This window comes from Ascidia mentula, chromosome 9 (assembly GCF_947561715.1).
Source record: "Ascidia mentula chromosome 9, kaAscMent1.1, whole genome shotgun sequence".
Lineage (NCBI taxonomy): Eukaryota > Metazoa > Chordata > Ascidiacea > Phlebobranchia > Ascidiidae > Ascidia > Ascidia mentula.
This window is the reverse complement of record NC_138574.1, coordinates 5,904,414-5,920,986: the sequence shown is the minus strand read 5'-3', so window position 1 is coordinate 5,920,986 and position 16,573 is coordinate 5,904,414. Positions and strand designations below refer to the sequence as shown.

Genomic DNA, 16,573 nt, shown 5'->3' with positions numbered 1-16,573 from the left:
CCATAAAAGAGCATATTATAAATCCATTCGTCCATCGGGCAAATCCAATGTCTGTGACATCGTTTCCAACAACCACTACACACCTGACAAAAATAAAGCGTTAGAGCTTCTAAAATATGTGTAGTTTATTCTTCAGTAGTTTATGTCTTATAAAGCTTCATGCCTACGAAAAATCATGTCTCTCACAATGATATTGACCTTTTAACGTAAAAGTTTTTTGGACATTTAGGTACTTTTTACCGTTGATCTGACTTGAGGTGAATGGAATTTACACTATCGGCAGTTTGACGCATGCTTGTCCAAACAAATGTTGCAAGTAATATCCACGGGAATTTCTGGAAGACAAAGAAACAATAAAACTTGTAAGTTCATGTTAATTTTCATGTTTATTTTATTCACTCTGCGCACTTCGAAATTCGTTGCTTCAAGTTTCGAGTTGTAAAGTTTTTGCAACCTTTCTCCCAACTACTATTACGATACGTTAGTAAGCTGGAGTTTGAATTGCTTGCGTGCTCTGAGAACATTTTAGAAAGGATACACTTAATTTTAATGCATTTTTTGATATAGTTGTAAAATACATAAGCCTTAATTGCTGGGCTACAACCTTAGCTCCGTCGTTTAAGGCAAACGTAACGTCGGTTGATTATTAGGGTTGTTTCTAAAGCTCTGTTTTACCTTTAATTTTATGCCTGGAAGCAACACAAGCACGATAGATTCAATGTATCTAATGTAAAGGCCACAATATTTTTTTTCTTCGTGTTATCTGACTTTATCACACGTATGGCCCTTCACACTCCTTTTAGTTACATCGCATAGCACTGAATAAGCGACGGAAAATATTTTTAGATCAGATTATTGTACTTGGCAACGAGTTGCGCCTTTTTACTTATTCACCTTCGTCATACTGATGAAAAAGTAAAAAAAATGTCTACCTAAACAAGAATGGTTTTCGCACAGTTTAAATAGAATTAGATATAACCTTTTAAATCTGTTTCGAAAATTTTTTGTATGCGGACGCAATCAGAACAAAAATTAGGACCAATTTAAAAACCCAAAATAGTTTGCTGTAATCACCTTCATGCTACAGGTAAAAAAATTAACAACACCTGTTGATTTAAGCTTTTCAAACATCAACTCACCATAGCTTTTAAAATCATCATTTAAATCGTTGACTGTTTGCACTGCAGCATGAAATCGAAACTCTGTTTGTTGTGTTCTCTCAATTCGTTTAAATACTGAAGTCCATGAAAAAAATTTCCCGGCGCATCGTTACGTTATGTACATTGTTTTTCTTTTCTATAATTGAGCTTGAGCCATGACACAGTTTCATGTTCTCTAAAACCACCAGCGACTCGTTCCTTATCCAGTCCCACGCCTCCGTATTAAACAATCACGTTGCTTCATACCCAGGTCCATTAATTTTTGCCACATACAAAGGTTGTAGTCAGTTGGTAGCATTTGTGCGTGAAATGGAATTGACAAGCTGTTGGCCGTTGTGTTAAGTTAAGCGGTTCTTTACACGGTGACCGAGTGAGGCGGGAATATTTTAAGATTGTAAGTTCGTCATTAATCCCGCACGAATGTCATTCCGAACCTTTGCATTTTTTAAGTATGTGATGAAATCATGCGCCAACGGTAAAGGTTTAGCTCGACGTAAAAGTCAATTCATTTCGATTTTCCACCTCACGAGACTTTTGCGGTTACAATTGAACAGGTTTCCCCTGCAATAATCACATCTACTACATTAAGTCCTTGCTAATTTTGTGACGGTAGATTGTAAAAGTTCACACCTACCTAATTGACAAGAATCGGTCAAGATGTTAACCACGATAACCAGCTGCATGAATGTTATTTCTGCGCGTTTGTTGAGTCAATGAAGGTATGCAATCAAACGTCTCTAAATTTGCTTGGTACGCCTGCATATCTAGGGAGCAAATTGTTTCAAAAAAGAGGTCTAAAAAAAAGTTTTAGTTTTTCTTTATTTTGCGGTGATATATAAAACCGAACATTTGCGAAAAAGCAAAGACGGATTTGTTTCCACAACAAAACAAAAATTAGGCATTTTTCACATTAGGTCATGTAATCTATATTCTATCCTAATATATTTTTAACCATCTAAGTGCAGTTTTTATTATTTAGGAACGCCCAAATTAATATATTCTTACCCTGGTCAGGTAGTTAATTTTTACGAAACTACGCACAAATATTTTGCAGGACTCGATTCGACGAAAACAAGGTTTTTGATGTTGTTCATAACACGCAGTGGCCCTGAGGCCAATCGCTTTTTAATGCGAAAAAATCGCTGCTTTAAACCGAAACATTTGTGGCCAAGTGCAGATTTGCAAACAAGTAAGAAATCAATGGACCTACCCGTGTTGCCCAGAGGCGAGGAATGTTAGTCTTCCAGGCATTTTTTAACAAACAATGGAATTATAGTTAACACAAATACACCAATTGCACCAAATCTATTTTTGCGTAATCTTTTAGCTACACAAGCACTCGCAAAACATTTTAAAATATTACAACAAATTGCATTTGTACTATATGGCAATTTATAAAAAATTACTTTCCTGGTAAACTTAGCTGATTGTTCTGCAATCGACTGCATTGGTATAGCCAGACAACGTGCTGTTGTAGCAATTATTACCAACATGGATATATATTTCTTCATTATTTCTCTGTAGGATATTTGTAACACAAAATATAATAACTTGGTTTATAGCTCCACCATATTGCACCTGTTTTAGGATATCAGGTACCATTAAGTCCCTAGAACTAACAAGAGAGCATTTTAACAAAACAACTTTCCGGAGTAATAGACAACTATCCCTTTAAACCCAAAAGATAATAAACGAGTAACGAAGATCCCCCAAAGAAAAATATTTTGTTGTACTTCAACACACTGGCCTGTGTGTTTTTCTTGGATTATTTTGGGTATACGAATAAGGTACGTACGATGTCGCACATGCTTTACAACAATAAATTTTGTCGATACAGTCACACAGATCCGGATTACTCGGATTCGTCACATAATATCGGTTTAGCGGTGTATCCGGATTAAAACAATCTACAAAATATTGGAGCCAACCCTTTCTCCACAATGCGACTGCCAACAGTACATCACAAGGTAAATAGAGTTGTCAACCGTCCTAAATGTTAAAGGGTAGTCTTTCAGCAATATTTGTCCCTTATTGTGATTTAAATTGATACAATTTGTCCTTTATTTAGAGTCGTTTCGACTGTAGTAGTAGTTCAATAATATAGTACAAACAATATCTACTTTGAAATCTGTGCAGTACCATAGACATAGAGCGTTAGACCAAGATGAAAAATCACCTACATTTTACATAGGCTATAACTTAATTCTCCATTAAAAAAAGCATTTTGTGAAAAAACAGAAAATAGTAAATTGTATGTCACTAAGAGTGAGAATAACCACAAAAAAAGGAAAAAGAAAACAATAAAGAAATTCGGTGCCGTTGTACGATTGGAAAGGTAATACCTCCAATTAAATGTTAATGTGGTAAAATGCATGGGAAGAAATCGGTTTCTAGAAGTCTTATGTTATTGCACAGCGGAGTTTACGGATAATCGGGGTCCGACTCAACGATGTGTGACTGTATTGTTGTTTTCGGAATTTTTGAAAACAATATCTTTTCATGAAAGTCAAGATGTCCACACTCAATATGGAATAATTTAATCCCCTTATACTGGTGAACGCCGTAGGCTGTGTTATTGTCTAATGCAAGGGTGTCAAACTGGTTCCCAGCGGTCTAGATCCGTACCTCCATACCGTTTGTTGTTTTGAGACCCGCGTCATGATTTGCGTTTAGGGCTAGGCATTTCGAGTCTAGTTAATCTTATTGTGTTTCGATTCAATTGCATCATATTTTCAAACATGTCTAGCCTGTGCAAAATCTAGGTACATAAAACAGGACCTCATAAAATAACTTTGACAAGACTTGTTGAGTGGCTTTGATCAAGCTTGACTACCATGCCTTGGCTGCGATGTAAGAAAACCAAATGATCTCGATATGATACGATGGGATCGCCAAGGAAGGACATGCGTATCCTTCCTTGTCATGCGATAGAATGATTCATATTTGCGGTGAAATAAATTTATTATTTATGTTTTCTTCGTTGCTTATGCGAATGATTGAAACCTTTTCGAACCATGAGATTTTTTTAAATATTGCGCTGAGCCCATCAACCTAGAGCAAGAGACCGCAAAAATTGTTGTTCACTTTCGCCAGACTGCAAGCACTTTTTACAAGTTTACCATCCACGCAGGTACGTCAACCGTAATCAAGAGTATGTTTTTTTGCTATCCTCCCTTGCATTATGTTGTCACACAATGATTGTGCAAATGTTTGCTTGTTACGTCACTGTTATATTACAGCTCGTCAAAGCTGTCTTGGGGTCGCGAGCCATTGTAAATATCCTTTGCGGGTCGCACCAAAAAGTATTGCGGACTTCTAGCCCAGAGCATGTAATTGTACATGACATAAATCCTAGAGCAGATATGAAGTTTAACGTGATAAATTAAAATTTTTGAAAAAAAACTTTAAAAGGTTTCCTTTTAATTTACATTATAGTTAATTTCTAAAGGTGCTTACCTCTACGGAGCCATAACAGAGGGGGAAAATCCGAAACCATAGATTGCTGACCTCTGAGTTATACAAAGCGACCTTTCTTGCCCACGTTATACGCGGGAGTATGATCTCTATGGCGCAACTGTGATGTCACGTAACAAACACGTTAAACTGTACGAGAAAAGCCCTGACCTTTGAATATACATACGTTAATGGAGTAAAATCTGAAATGTTGGATATGATTAAGTACTTTAATTGCAAATATTTTCTTCAAGTTTGAATCATTTAGAAATTAGTAAGCCATGATTCAAAAGCCAACAGAAACTTGTGAAAAAACGATAATTGTTAAATGTTAAACTTGATAAAAAAGTGGGTTAAGCTTGAAAGTAACCTATTAATCATACAATTGCTGACATCGACAAGGCATGCTGTGCGAATGCTTATCGCTGAAACAAATTACCAACTTTAACAATTCAAAAAGAAGAAAGTGCACTGCAGTCAGATAAATGCTGTAAGCAATATTCGGAAACTAAAATTTTCCCAAATTAGGAAGTTTAATTTTTCACAGGATGCGCAAGCCTGCAGAACACGAATCAAAATCTTCGGTTAGTTTTTGTGAAAGAGTAACTACATGCTAGCGACGCACATAAATTGCCCATTTATAACTTGCACAAGCATTGTACAATAATATGAGCTCTCATCTCTCCACAAAGGAGTTCATATGTTTAAATTTTTGACTATTTTTTTAAATGATTAAAATTTAAACAATTCAAATCGACATGATGGATTGTGAGGATTATAGTCACGGTTAATTAAACTTACGTTTTATTTAGTGTCAAGTTCGAAAACTGGCTAACTTTGACAAAAGATGCAGTATGAAATAAACAAAAGTTGTAATGCGAAAGTTTCTGATTACTTTTTAAACTTACGAACGTTCAGTGCAATTATTGCTGCCAAACATTGCAATTTCAAGCGTAACCTTATACCAGAAGAGCAGTAAAATTAAGTTATGCCTCGCCAGTTTACTCACACACCTAATTCAACAGGCTTGCCTACAATGCCATAAAGACGGAAATAATATTTGTGTGATACGCCATTATAAAATATTGCACTATTTGATGGTAATTTTGGATAGTTAAAGCCTTTTTTACCATATGTTGTTCGTTTTGGTCAAAACGTGTACGAAAAACTAAAAGCATTTGTATTTAGAATTCATTGACCGAAGAGACAGAACCAATGTTGGCATAAATTGGACGAAGTATATTGCACCTAACAAACATCAGTCAAAACAATTCGTTTCTAGTTAAACATACAAAAAGTTCAAAACCACGTGACAAGCATTAAATGGAAACATCACCAAATTATTCGCATTCCCGCCATTTTATCAGGCCACGTGCAGGTTTTAATCTCGGCCTATATTTTGTAGTAAATTTAACGCAAGAAGGAAGTCATGAACCATACTGCAATATTTCTGTTTAGCGTTCATTGCTACTAAACGCTTGAAATCCGCTGAACATCATGCAGTATTCTCAGTTAAATTTGCATCGTACCCAAACAAAAGAAAGTCTGCTAAATAAACGTGATGTAAACGATTTTGCTTCCACTTGGTCACATTTTTCATGACATCAATGGTCGATCGCAAATTAATTCGTTTGCCTCCCTGCTTTGAATAACCATATGGAAGTTGAATGTGTGTTGCGTTGATCAATTTCATCAAATATCTGAACCAGAAAATAGCTATTTTTAATATTTAGTACGCGTGTAAATTGTGATGGATTTACATTCGCTTTTGTAATACTTGCACTAAATGTTGCTGTAAGTGCATAGTTTTAGTTTATAGATTAGTTTTGGCATTAACGTAACTTCGTCATAAGCGTCTAAAGTGGAAAAGTAGGTAACGTCAGAAAATATACCTGATGTCATCTTGCATGGTTTCTACTTTAATAATGACGTCATAATCGTTTTGACAAGGCTGGCAAAGAACATTTGCACTGTTCCAGTGATTGGAAAATCCATCAAAAACCTCGTTATTTGCGTCATAAAGGTAATCAACAAATTGTCCGAATGTTGCTGTTGCATTTGTGCCTTTTTAAAATAGTGTTTGTTTGTTACCAAAACATGTATGTTAATCTAAACCTGTGGCTGTTACAACGTTTTAATAATCTCTACTTTATTACAAATGTTTTTTTTATTTACAAGAATGGTTAAACGGTATTAAAGTTGGATTCAAAGTTTGTGCTATTACACAAAAAGTCCGAGAGTTGTTTATCAAGTAAGCACAAACCTGTGGTTGCTGGGCCGTATTTTACGCGTATATCGTGAGATGTTTTGAAGTATTGAGGTAACCGTCCATCTGGTTGTATATCAATCTTGTTTTTATAAGCTGACAGAACACGCTCGTATGGGTGACGAACCACCATGAACGTGACGTAGCGGTTTTCCTTCACGGTCTGTGGCATTCCTGAACTTACTTCAGAGAACTTTCGTGTTTCGTCATGGACATGCTGGTTTTCGCCGAGAATGTTTTGCTGAACGACACTAAATGTATATTGCTGGAACTACTTGACCCTTTTCGTCTAGTTCTTACCGGGAAAATCTTTTTCGGGTCCTTCCCATATCCGTTTAGAGCAAGCATAATGCGTTTGATGTTTGAACAGCCAGTTTTCGCTACAGGGCAGTAAGCAAGTTTATATTTCTTTGAAGTTATTACCTGGATTTCCGCAAATGGTTTTCCCAATAAACCTAAAATCAATGGATATATTTTCTTAGTCCTAATTCGTCTTACTTAGTAAACATTTGTCATACTTTAAGCATAGGCAAGTTGAGAATACCTGTATAGGCCTACTGTTTGCATTCTGTACTTTGGTTTGTATTCGATTACCAAACAGAGAAGGTAGCCAAATATCACAAATACTGTTGAGCTGCTGTATATCCGCATACAAAATAAATCTCACCAAGTTGCTTGCAGTTGTTTTTGATTCTGATCCTTCGCTCATTCATTCTTCGTTCCATTTGGATAATAAATTGCTTTTCCTTTTCGTCTTGTGGTGTGCCTGTTGTTTGTGTTCGTGTCGTAGATTCAAGGTTTCTTGGTTCATATTTCACTACAACTCGGTTTTTGATGAAGAAAAGAGCAGCCAATGCGATAGCAATGGTGAAAACAATGCAAGGTTTTGGCTTTCTGTTGGTCAGCATTGTACGGCATCTGGTTCTAGTGCAAGCAACTGATATTGAGCAAATACTTGACGGCAGATTGTACATCTTGTCTGACACTACCTCAACCATAACGTATTTCAATCAACATTGGCCCATTGCTTGTAAAGGTGTCTGACATCACAACTGGAATTGTACTAGTTAACCTTGCTTGACATTTTTAAGTAACGCCAAACGCGATTGTATTGTTCGCAATCCGGGTTTAGGAGGTAGCGTTGATCTTTCCAGACATTCGCACCACCCCACAAGTAAACATTTGGCTCAAGAAATCGGAACGTTCTTCTTCACAATTCGCGATTAAACAGAACTCTTTTGGCCGCCCAGAAAGGTATGTTTGTTCAGTGACGCAAATGTAGCTTTTAACGGCATTCGGATTTAAGTCAACTAGTGATCGTTTTGTTACATTTAATGTATTACCAGCCGCTGCATTTAAGAAACTACAGTAATTGATAAGCAACGTTATACAAAATCATTAAAAAGGATAATATTACTTGGTTCACCAATCTTCTGTTCAAAACCTCCTCCATTGAAATATTGTGTAACGCGGTGTATGAACCTTTACGATTTAGGTCTACAGAAAAATTTCAAGCGCTAAATCTGGTAGTTTTTGCGATTTACTTTGTGTCAAAGGGCACATAAATGAATAGTACACACAACAAACAGCATTTTTTGCAAGGGAAACTTTTGACCATCGGGGAAATACAGGGTAGCATTGTTAGAATAGGATCAAGGACAAACATGGTTTTCACTCGCGCACGCAATAAAGGAACTACAAAATTTTTTCGGCAAGCCGCATTAGAACATTTTTGAAAAGTGAACTTGTAGAAAAAAACTCTACACTTGAACGGGTTCGTGGCAACGAGCACCATGTTGTGAACTGGTTTGTTATATTTCTTTAATACAGCGGAAGATTTCAACTGGTGGCAGTCTTCGTGACGTTGTAGTCCCGTGATTCAGTCATACACAAGCACTCGCATTTCGCAAACTTCGCCCAGCGTTAGACGATTGCGCATACCACACTGCAGAAATGTTTAACACACTCATTAAGGCACAGTGACAGTCATACAACATACCGCTCACACATACGCACGCCCAGTAGGGGTTTATTGCGTCACAACCGTCCATTGTCACAATGGTTCGGATGGACAGACACATTTGGTCACGCGTCAGGCATTTCAACACAACGCACGCAACATCGGAGGAGCGCAGGAACGATTGTCCCCTAACATTTGCCTGAAACAACAATTTTAGTTATTAGTAACGACTCTAAAATTACAAACACACTGTAGGAGCTTAAATTATGACAAACATACGGATATTATATTAATAGAAAGTAGTAGTTCGTTGAATTTATGCAAATAATTTTATGATAATAGTGTGGGCGATTTTCAAGGTCCTAATTTGATCTCGGCCAAGGAAAGTAACCAGTCCTAATGGAATGCAAATCTCCACAAACTCTCCGATTGACTTTCATGCTAAGCAGAAAAATGTGCAGACATTTTGGTATATATTACCGCCTTGCAAATTGTGGTCATTCCCGGTTAAGTTTTCGTATTTCTTTGGTTCCCCACATTGCCAAACTCTTCGTTTTCGTTGTTTTCGATCTTCTGCCTTTAGTGAGAAGTTCAGAGATTGCTGTTTTTGACTGAATGAGTTTAGAAAGATTCGCTCCAGCGGTTGGTCCGAATGCAACACATAAATCACTGCAATGTAAACGTGTCAGAGCATTTGGCAGGGCTTGGCTTAAAAAAGTTAATTTTTAACGTAGTTTTTACCCAATAAGTCCAGATGCGGCGGCCACTGTTCCCTCTGAATGATCTTCATCCTTTGCGATTATTTCAATGAAGGAAAGAATGAACATAATGTGATCGTTCACCAAAGTTACATCCTCTGTAGGAAACAAAGTAAAATAAACAATTTAACCGGGCAACATCATCCGAAACCAAATACCGCTAATTTCTTTCTCGTTGTCTCCTTTTAAGCCTTGAATAATTCCTGTGTAAGCTTCAAGACAGCTTTCGCGAAGTTCATTGAGATAATCAACCATGTCATAATCCGTCTTGGAAAAACATGTACATTGAACGGAATATAAATAACACAAAGCACGCTCTCAGTGTTTACTGACAAGTGGTGATACCTTGTCAACTTGGGCGCTTGCAGCTTGCTGTAAGGTCTGCATCACAACGTCAAGGTATTTGGAAAACTTGCCGCCGATCGCCAAAGCTATGTCACCAAACACAGAGAGTATGTGTGGTTTCACACTCCGATGAACGCTCGCATCGGAGAGATTGGTAAGAAGTTCGGTCATAATTTCGTCACAGAAGGGCAATATTTGTCGGTTCACTGCACGGCACATGTCACCAACTACACCAACAGCCGCTATACAAACCTGATAACAAGTGAAAGAATGTTTAAGCAGTGTAACTAGTAACTCATACACCCTGAGATTAAAGTGCACATACCAACGTAGTATAAATGTGTATGTTAAGAAATGCATTACTTGAAAATTAAATAACCTGATATTCAGCCTTGTTCTTGAGACCAGCAATAAGGAAGTCTTTAAAGGCATCAGCATATTTCATAAATCCATCCTTCACAACTGAAAAAGATAAAATATGATTTTAGTAATATTATGCCAACCCTGCATCCAAGATTGTTTTCTTATCCTAAGGGGTTGAGTGATAAAAAATAGTGTTTTTTCCATATTTTATGCGAGTCTTTTTGGCAGTTTATTACTTATTTTGCACTTTTTTGGTATTTAATCTTTTATATATTTGGTATTTTGAAACTTAGCTAGGTCTGAAATTTCAACAGTTTTAACTTCTGGTCAAAATAATTTTTTTTCTGTCATCACTAAAAACTAAACTGAATACATTTTACTTAGAACAAGTGACCGAACACAGTTGGGACTTTCAAAAAACAAAATACACAACCGTCAGCTAAATTTTAAAGTAGATGGGTAAACAAGGCATACTAAGTATTCAAACATTATATTTGCAAAATTACAATGTGATTTCATACCTTCTGTCAGTGTGCCAACAGCCATGAGCGCGTCTTCTTGTACACCACCTGATCCTGAACTTGACTTTAACATTTGGAGAAGGGATGCCATTACATTGTCAGATATGCCTAAAATGCAAAATGTGCAATAAATAGGCAAAATTTGTCGTTTAAGCACCTGAAATCCAAGAATTTTTGATAAACTTGTACAACAAAACAATAGCGATTATGTTTCATAAAATCATCACACCTGCAATGTGCTCTTCCTTAACTTTTCTTAACACACTTTGAAGAGTTGCACATAAAAGTGATTGAAGGTCATTGTAGTGTGAACGATCGCTTGTGGATTGAATATGGGACTAAATAAAAAATGCCAATTTATGAAAAGAACAAAACCATAAAATATGAACAATTTACACACCTCCATTTGCAACAGTGCATGTATTCTTTCCATAATTACACTAGTTGTTTTGAGAACAGTTTCATAGCAGTCTTTGGGGCTGTTTTTAATCATCTCCATGACAGCTTCATAGGCCGCACTTCGAAGGTTGTTCTGATGTCCATCATTTCTACAAAGGCAAATTTGTTGCGTCATCACAAACACAAGTTTTGCTTTTCCCAAATTACACCATTATGGTTTTTTCATCAGACAAATGTGAAAAACACTTCATATTATTTTTGTGTTTCTTACAAAAACATGACACTGGCACATACAAACCCAATAACAAACAGTAATTTTTACTCATGACATGTTTTCAACAACTACATGGTAAATTTCACCTGTCTGTTGTTTGCAAAAGCTTTTCCACAACTTTCTCATAAACTTCAGACATACAGTAGGTGTCAGGATCTTCATCCCCAACATCTGCTGCATCATATGCTGACTCAGCTAGTGATGAAAATGCCTAAATGTTTAAAGCAATGCTTTGTTGCAAATAATTATGCTAAAAACTGTTTTGGGGTCTGGGGAGATGTTAGAATAGTTAAAAAAAAAGTGATTGGTATCAAATAGTTTACTTGTAACAAACACAAACACATTTATTTAGAGTTGCTGTGATTTTTCAAAACAGGTGAAAAACCATGTGAGAAACGAAATGAATAAACAAATTTGTGCAATGAGACAAAGTGTTTCACAAACCCAGCAAATGTTGGTGGCAACTCTTGGCTCAGCATTTAGACTCTCAGTCATTGCTGATAACAATGGCATGAGAATACCTTCCTTTAGTGCAGCTTCAGGAATCAATTCACAAATCCTGAAAACAAACAGATTTTCTTTTGAAATTTGAACTGTTAAGTATTTTATCCATGTCAGTATTGGTTGGTTTCATTATCAACAAAAAGTTTATGACCAAAAAAATTATGGTATTTTTTTATTAAAACCAAACTGTTTATTAGGATTGTTCTGACTAAGGTACCTGCCCACGGCCCAAGCAGTTGTATCGCGAACAACAACACTTTCATCATTGAGCAGCGTAATAAACATAGGCATTCCTTGCTCAACAATCAAAAACAGCTTTTCTGCGGATGGTCCTTCCAAAATCGAACCTATACCAAAAAGTCATCAGTCGTAAACATTCATGTTCTTTTGTTACAAGCAGGGCAACAATTTTTTATTGCGCGTCGAACATCTTGAAAAAAAAATTGTCGTTCGTGCCGAATAGTAAAAATGTTGTATCTGGTAACTAACGCGAGAAAGGCCAGGCTTATTTCAATTACAAGATTTTTGTACTTGCACGTTTCCTAACAACACAATATGTTTGGTAACAATACCACATGTTCAGTAATAATGCTCCATGTTTGGAAACAATGGTTAGTTTTAGGTATAAGGTGCTTATTTGCTGAACGTTAAAGCAAGTGTTGACAGTTTTTTTTATATTGCGATTGCGCTTATTTAGCTATCTAAACAGACAAATTTATTTTGGGTGGGGATCCCAAACTATGATGCAATTACGTTTTCAGCCCTACGTAAGCATTCAGTTAAATGCTGTTGTTTGATAGTGACTCGAAATACAAATTTCTCCCAAATAATTGTTTCCTGTTTCAAATTAAACGACTTATACTGGTTCCAATGTCTTTGAGCTACATTTGCCATTGACGGAAAAAACTTGACAACTACATGTTATTAGGAAAATCGTCGGCATACAATCTCTGAAAAAAGAAAACTAGTAAGATCGTTGTGAATGTTGCAAAATTGGCGTGACCAATATGTCAGGCTTAATTAAGTTATTGAGGTAATTTATTTATTTGTAGATAACAATAGCGTTGGTCTGTTCGTGGTACTGTATATCAGTAACTTAACATTTATTCACGCCATCTGTGGCATCGCATGTCGAACACTTAGAATGGCGAAAAGACATAAATCAACACCATGGTTACAAGGATATGTATGGAAAGAAACCTCTTACCAAAAGCCATCACTGCTGCATCACGGAATCTCCAATCAGCAGAAGCAATGTTTTGTGTCACAAAAGGAACAACCTACGATAAATCGGAGATTTTAATTTCGGTTATAATCTAATAAACAGTTTGAAAAATATAATCTCAATAGAATAATTAGTTTTATGTAAACGCCCCCTGAAGTCTTTTGTGCATCAACTGTGATATAAAAAAAATAATATCTGTTAAAAAGAACACCTAAAGCACGAAAAACTTTGAGTTGATTACTTGGAACAGAAAAGCAAAAGCTACTATTAAATCATTAAAGGAAAACGTTTCAAACACTGCTGGGCTCATCATAAAGATCTCGTTACTGACAAAAGGCTGAGCGTTTTTATGTCAAACTAGTTGAAGGAAATCTGACACCAAGTATTTGTTGGCAATGTCCGTAGATTTATTTTAAAAAATTCTATGTCAATAGAATTATTACCAAATCAAAATTGAACCAATTAATTCAACTTACAAGTGGAAGAACATCATCTTCACACAATGTGGCAAGAAGCATAAGACAAACCCCTGCTGCCTTGGATGGATTCCAATCATCTTCATCATCAAGTTCCTCCTACAGTATTTAGAAAAATGCTTTTACAATAAAAAATGTAAATTGATTAGTTGCTACAAAATAGTTTGTTTTTCTCTTTTAAAAATAATTTATAATATGTCATCATATTTCACCAGATTTGGGTTAAAGAGCAATATTTTTAAAACACAGGTTTTACCTGTCTTGCCAGAATCTCCAGCAGGATGGGAATTAAATACTGCAGAGCTCCCTTTGCATAAAACTTGCTGATATTCTCCGGAGGACGTCCAGCTTCATCAGCCTAACAATTAACATACCATTTTATAATCATCAGAAATACAGAAAACCTTCCGGAGAAACAACATACCTTGAAAATCTAACTATTATGCATTTTTGAGTAACATTAACCAAAATATATTTTTTAATGTTTTGTTCACTAGAAATAAATACAAGACAGTGTTACCTCGTTAAGTTCTATAGACAAATCCATCTCTTCTTCACAGACGTTTGACCAAAACTCAATGCCTTGTAAGCAAACCTCATCGACACTGGACTTCATCGCTCCCACAGTTATCTGCAGAACAATCAAATAATATTAACAATCGACCCAGGAAAGGAAACAACCAAAGATATGTAGAATACTTACCGCAAATAGGGCAGGTCCCATGTATGTCTCCATGTATTTGTAGTAGAGTGACATGATCTTGACCATACACTGAAGTGCTACAACTTGGATCTGCAACATTTATGCATGTACAGAGTTAACATTTGCAAAAATGTTAAAACTACAGTAGGATGTTAGAGTATGGTGGAAAACTACAAAATACTTTTTCACAATTTTGATACTTAAATAGCAGTAAATAGTATTTGAGGTAAAAACAGAATTTATACCTTTGTGTTTTCTACTTGAGTTGCTTCACATGTTACTTGCATAATAAAGTTTCGTTCAGTCTGCAAATGAAAGGTACATTTTATAAGGGTGTTGACATTATAAACAATTTAGGCTATTTGAATACTGTATACATAGTAATAATCAATATAACAACATAACATCTGGGTGTAAGAAATTGCACATTAACCATGACAGCAAAAAATGTATTTGATAACTAACCATATCCCAACACTACTTGACTGTACCAAATAAAGTTTAATGTTTTGGCAATATGCCCTGGACCACCAACAAACTGTTACTCACTTCAGAAGCAAAATTTTCTTTGGTAAACTCCAATGTGTTGAGCATCGCATTTGCAGCAGCAAGCTTAACATGATCACTTGGTTCTTCTTTGTGCATTCCTTGAACAATGGCGGTTAAAATTTCGTTCGAATGACAAACCAAATGTTCTGGTTCCTGAGGTAAAAACAATTATATACTTTTACAACTTCAATTTCATAAATCACAATACATATGAGTTCCATTATCACAACATTTTGATTATACAATATTTTTTTGACTGAATAAAGACACTGCTTAACTGTATTTCATATAAACTATGTTTCACAAAGGCCATATAGCTTATGTAGACTGCATAACACAAGTTGAGAAAAATGACACACCAAACTACAGTTATAGTGCCATGATGACGACTTTGCTCTATACTGTTCCACCTACACACTATTTAAGGCTCCACATTTTAAGTTGTCATAGTCACAAAAAAAGCAACTTTGTGTAAAAAACAAAATGAATAATAACACCTACCATGTCAGAACAAATGTACCCGATTGCTTCTAAAGCTGCTTCTTTTAGTTGTTCAGAGTTTTCGGCAAGTGTGACATTTTGCACCAGTTTTGGAATAACATCCTGCAATGCAAAAAACTATGCGTTTATTTGGGAATTTAATCATGGTAAGACTTGTTTGTTTTGCAAACCTGCCACTGGCCCAAAGGAATTTCAGCGCAGGCAATTCCAGCAATTACTTGTGCAGCTGATGATGGCCGACTAGTTTCTGTGCCCAAAGCATGAAGTACCTGTGGGAAAATTTACATGTAAAATACCCTGAAAAAATTGGTAGACTGTAATGTAAATTCTTTAAAATCCTAATTTTACAGTAATCCCATAGGATATTTCACACTGTAAAACGCACCAGGTTTTTGATAGCATGCCGGGCTCCTTCCTCCAATGACAACCATTTGTGTTGATGTTGTTGTTTTACAGAGTTGTCTTTGGATGTCAGGTAGTTTTTCACCTAAAAATATGTTAAACTTAAATTACTGAAACCAATTTGATCTCTGCAACAGCTATACTTGCACTTGAATGGTAAAGATAACATTACTTCTAAGTTGCAAAATACAATGATGACCAATTGCAAAATAATTCAAACTAATGGTATCAGTGTACACGTTTAGCAGCTGATTAAGATCAATTTAATACCTGCAAGCCTGCTGCTATTCGGGCGACCTGACTTTGGTTAGGATCAGCAAGAACTTGACACAAACCAACCAAAAATTCTGCCAAATTTGAATTTGCTGCTTGTTCCAAGTAACTTAATGCATCAGTAAGTTCCTTCTGATCTATAAACATACAAAATTTATATTTACCACATATATATTTTTAAGTTACCGTCACTTACTTGTAGAAACAGTTTGTTCCAAAATCTGCACTAAAGACATCTTGTCTTTTTTGCTACCAATGCTTAAATTTTCTTTAAAAAAAGGAAGCAAATAACAAAGTGGTTAACTGTTAAAACGATACACACAAAATTATGTGAAAAACATTATTTACGAATCGTGATTCTTGGAAAAAAGTATGTTAATAAATTGTAAGTTTGATATCAAGTTAAAAACGGACGTTTTTCTAGAGAGCTGGGAACAATAT

The 16,573-nt window shown here is 35.8% G+C and overlaps 2 protein-coding genes across 2 annotated transcripts; both read right to left on the bottom strand.

Annotated features, from left to right (window-relative positions):
* Positions 1 to 6,005: 6,005 nt before the first annotated feature.
* Positions 6,006 to 7,985, bottom strand: LOC145914171 (carbohydrate sulfotransferase 13-like). Its single transcript, XM_083001955.1, has 5 exons — positions 7,547 to 7,985; positions 7,180 to 7,334; positions 6,877 to 7,120; positions 6,506 to 6,677; positions 6,006 to 6,313 (listed from the first exon to the last, which is right to left on the bottom strand). The coding sequence occupies exons 1-5, from the start codon at positions 7,875 to 7,877 to the stop codon at positions 6,109 to 6,111; spliced, it is 1,107 nt and encodes a 368-aa protein (XP_082858081.1). The 5' UTR covers positions 7,878 to 7,985; the 3' UTR covers positions 6,006 to 6,108.
* Positions 7,986 to 8,403: 418 nt separating this feature from the next.
* On the bottom strand, positions 8,404 to 16,397 carry LOC145914351 (importin subunit beta-1-like). The gene is made up of 24 exons (XM_083002173.1): positions 16,329 to 16,397; positions 16,130 to 16,269; positions 15,843 to 15,944; positions 15,628 to 15,726; positions 15,458 to 15,559; positions 14,957 to 15,109; positions 14,653 to 14,712; positions 14,408 to 14,497; positions 14,225 to 14,335; positions 13,961 to 14,062; positions 13,705 to 13,803; positions 13,211 to 13,283; positions 12,221 to 12,350; positions 11,944 to 12,058; positions 11,586 to 11,710; positions 11,227 to 11,374; positions 11,056 to 11,164; positions 10,827 to 10,934; positions 10,322 to 10,404; positions 9,943 to 10,194; positions 9,756 to 9,864; positions 9,581 to 9,695; positions 9,320 to 9,508; positions 8,404 to 9,038 (listed from the first exon to the last, which is right to left on the bottom strand). Exons 1-23 carry the CDS (start codon positions 16,366 to 16,368, stop codon positions 9,337 to 9,339), a joined length of 2,637 nt encoding a protein of 878 aa, XP_082858299.1. The 5' UTR covers positions 16,369 to 16,397; the 3' UTR covers positions 8,404 to 9,038; positions 9,320 to 9,336.
* Positions 16,398 to 16,573: the final 176 nt, after the last annotated feature.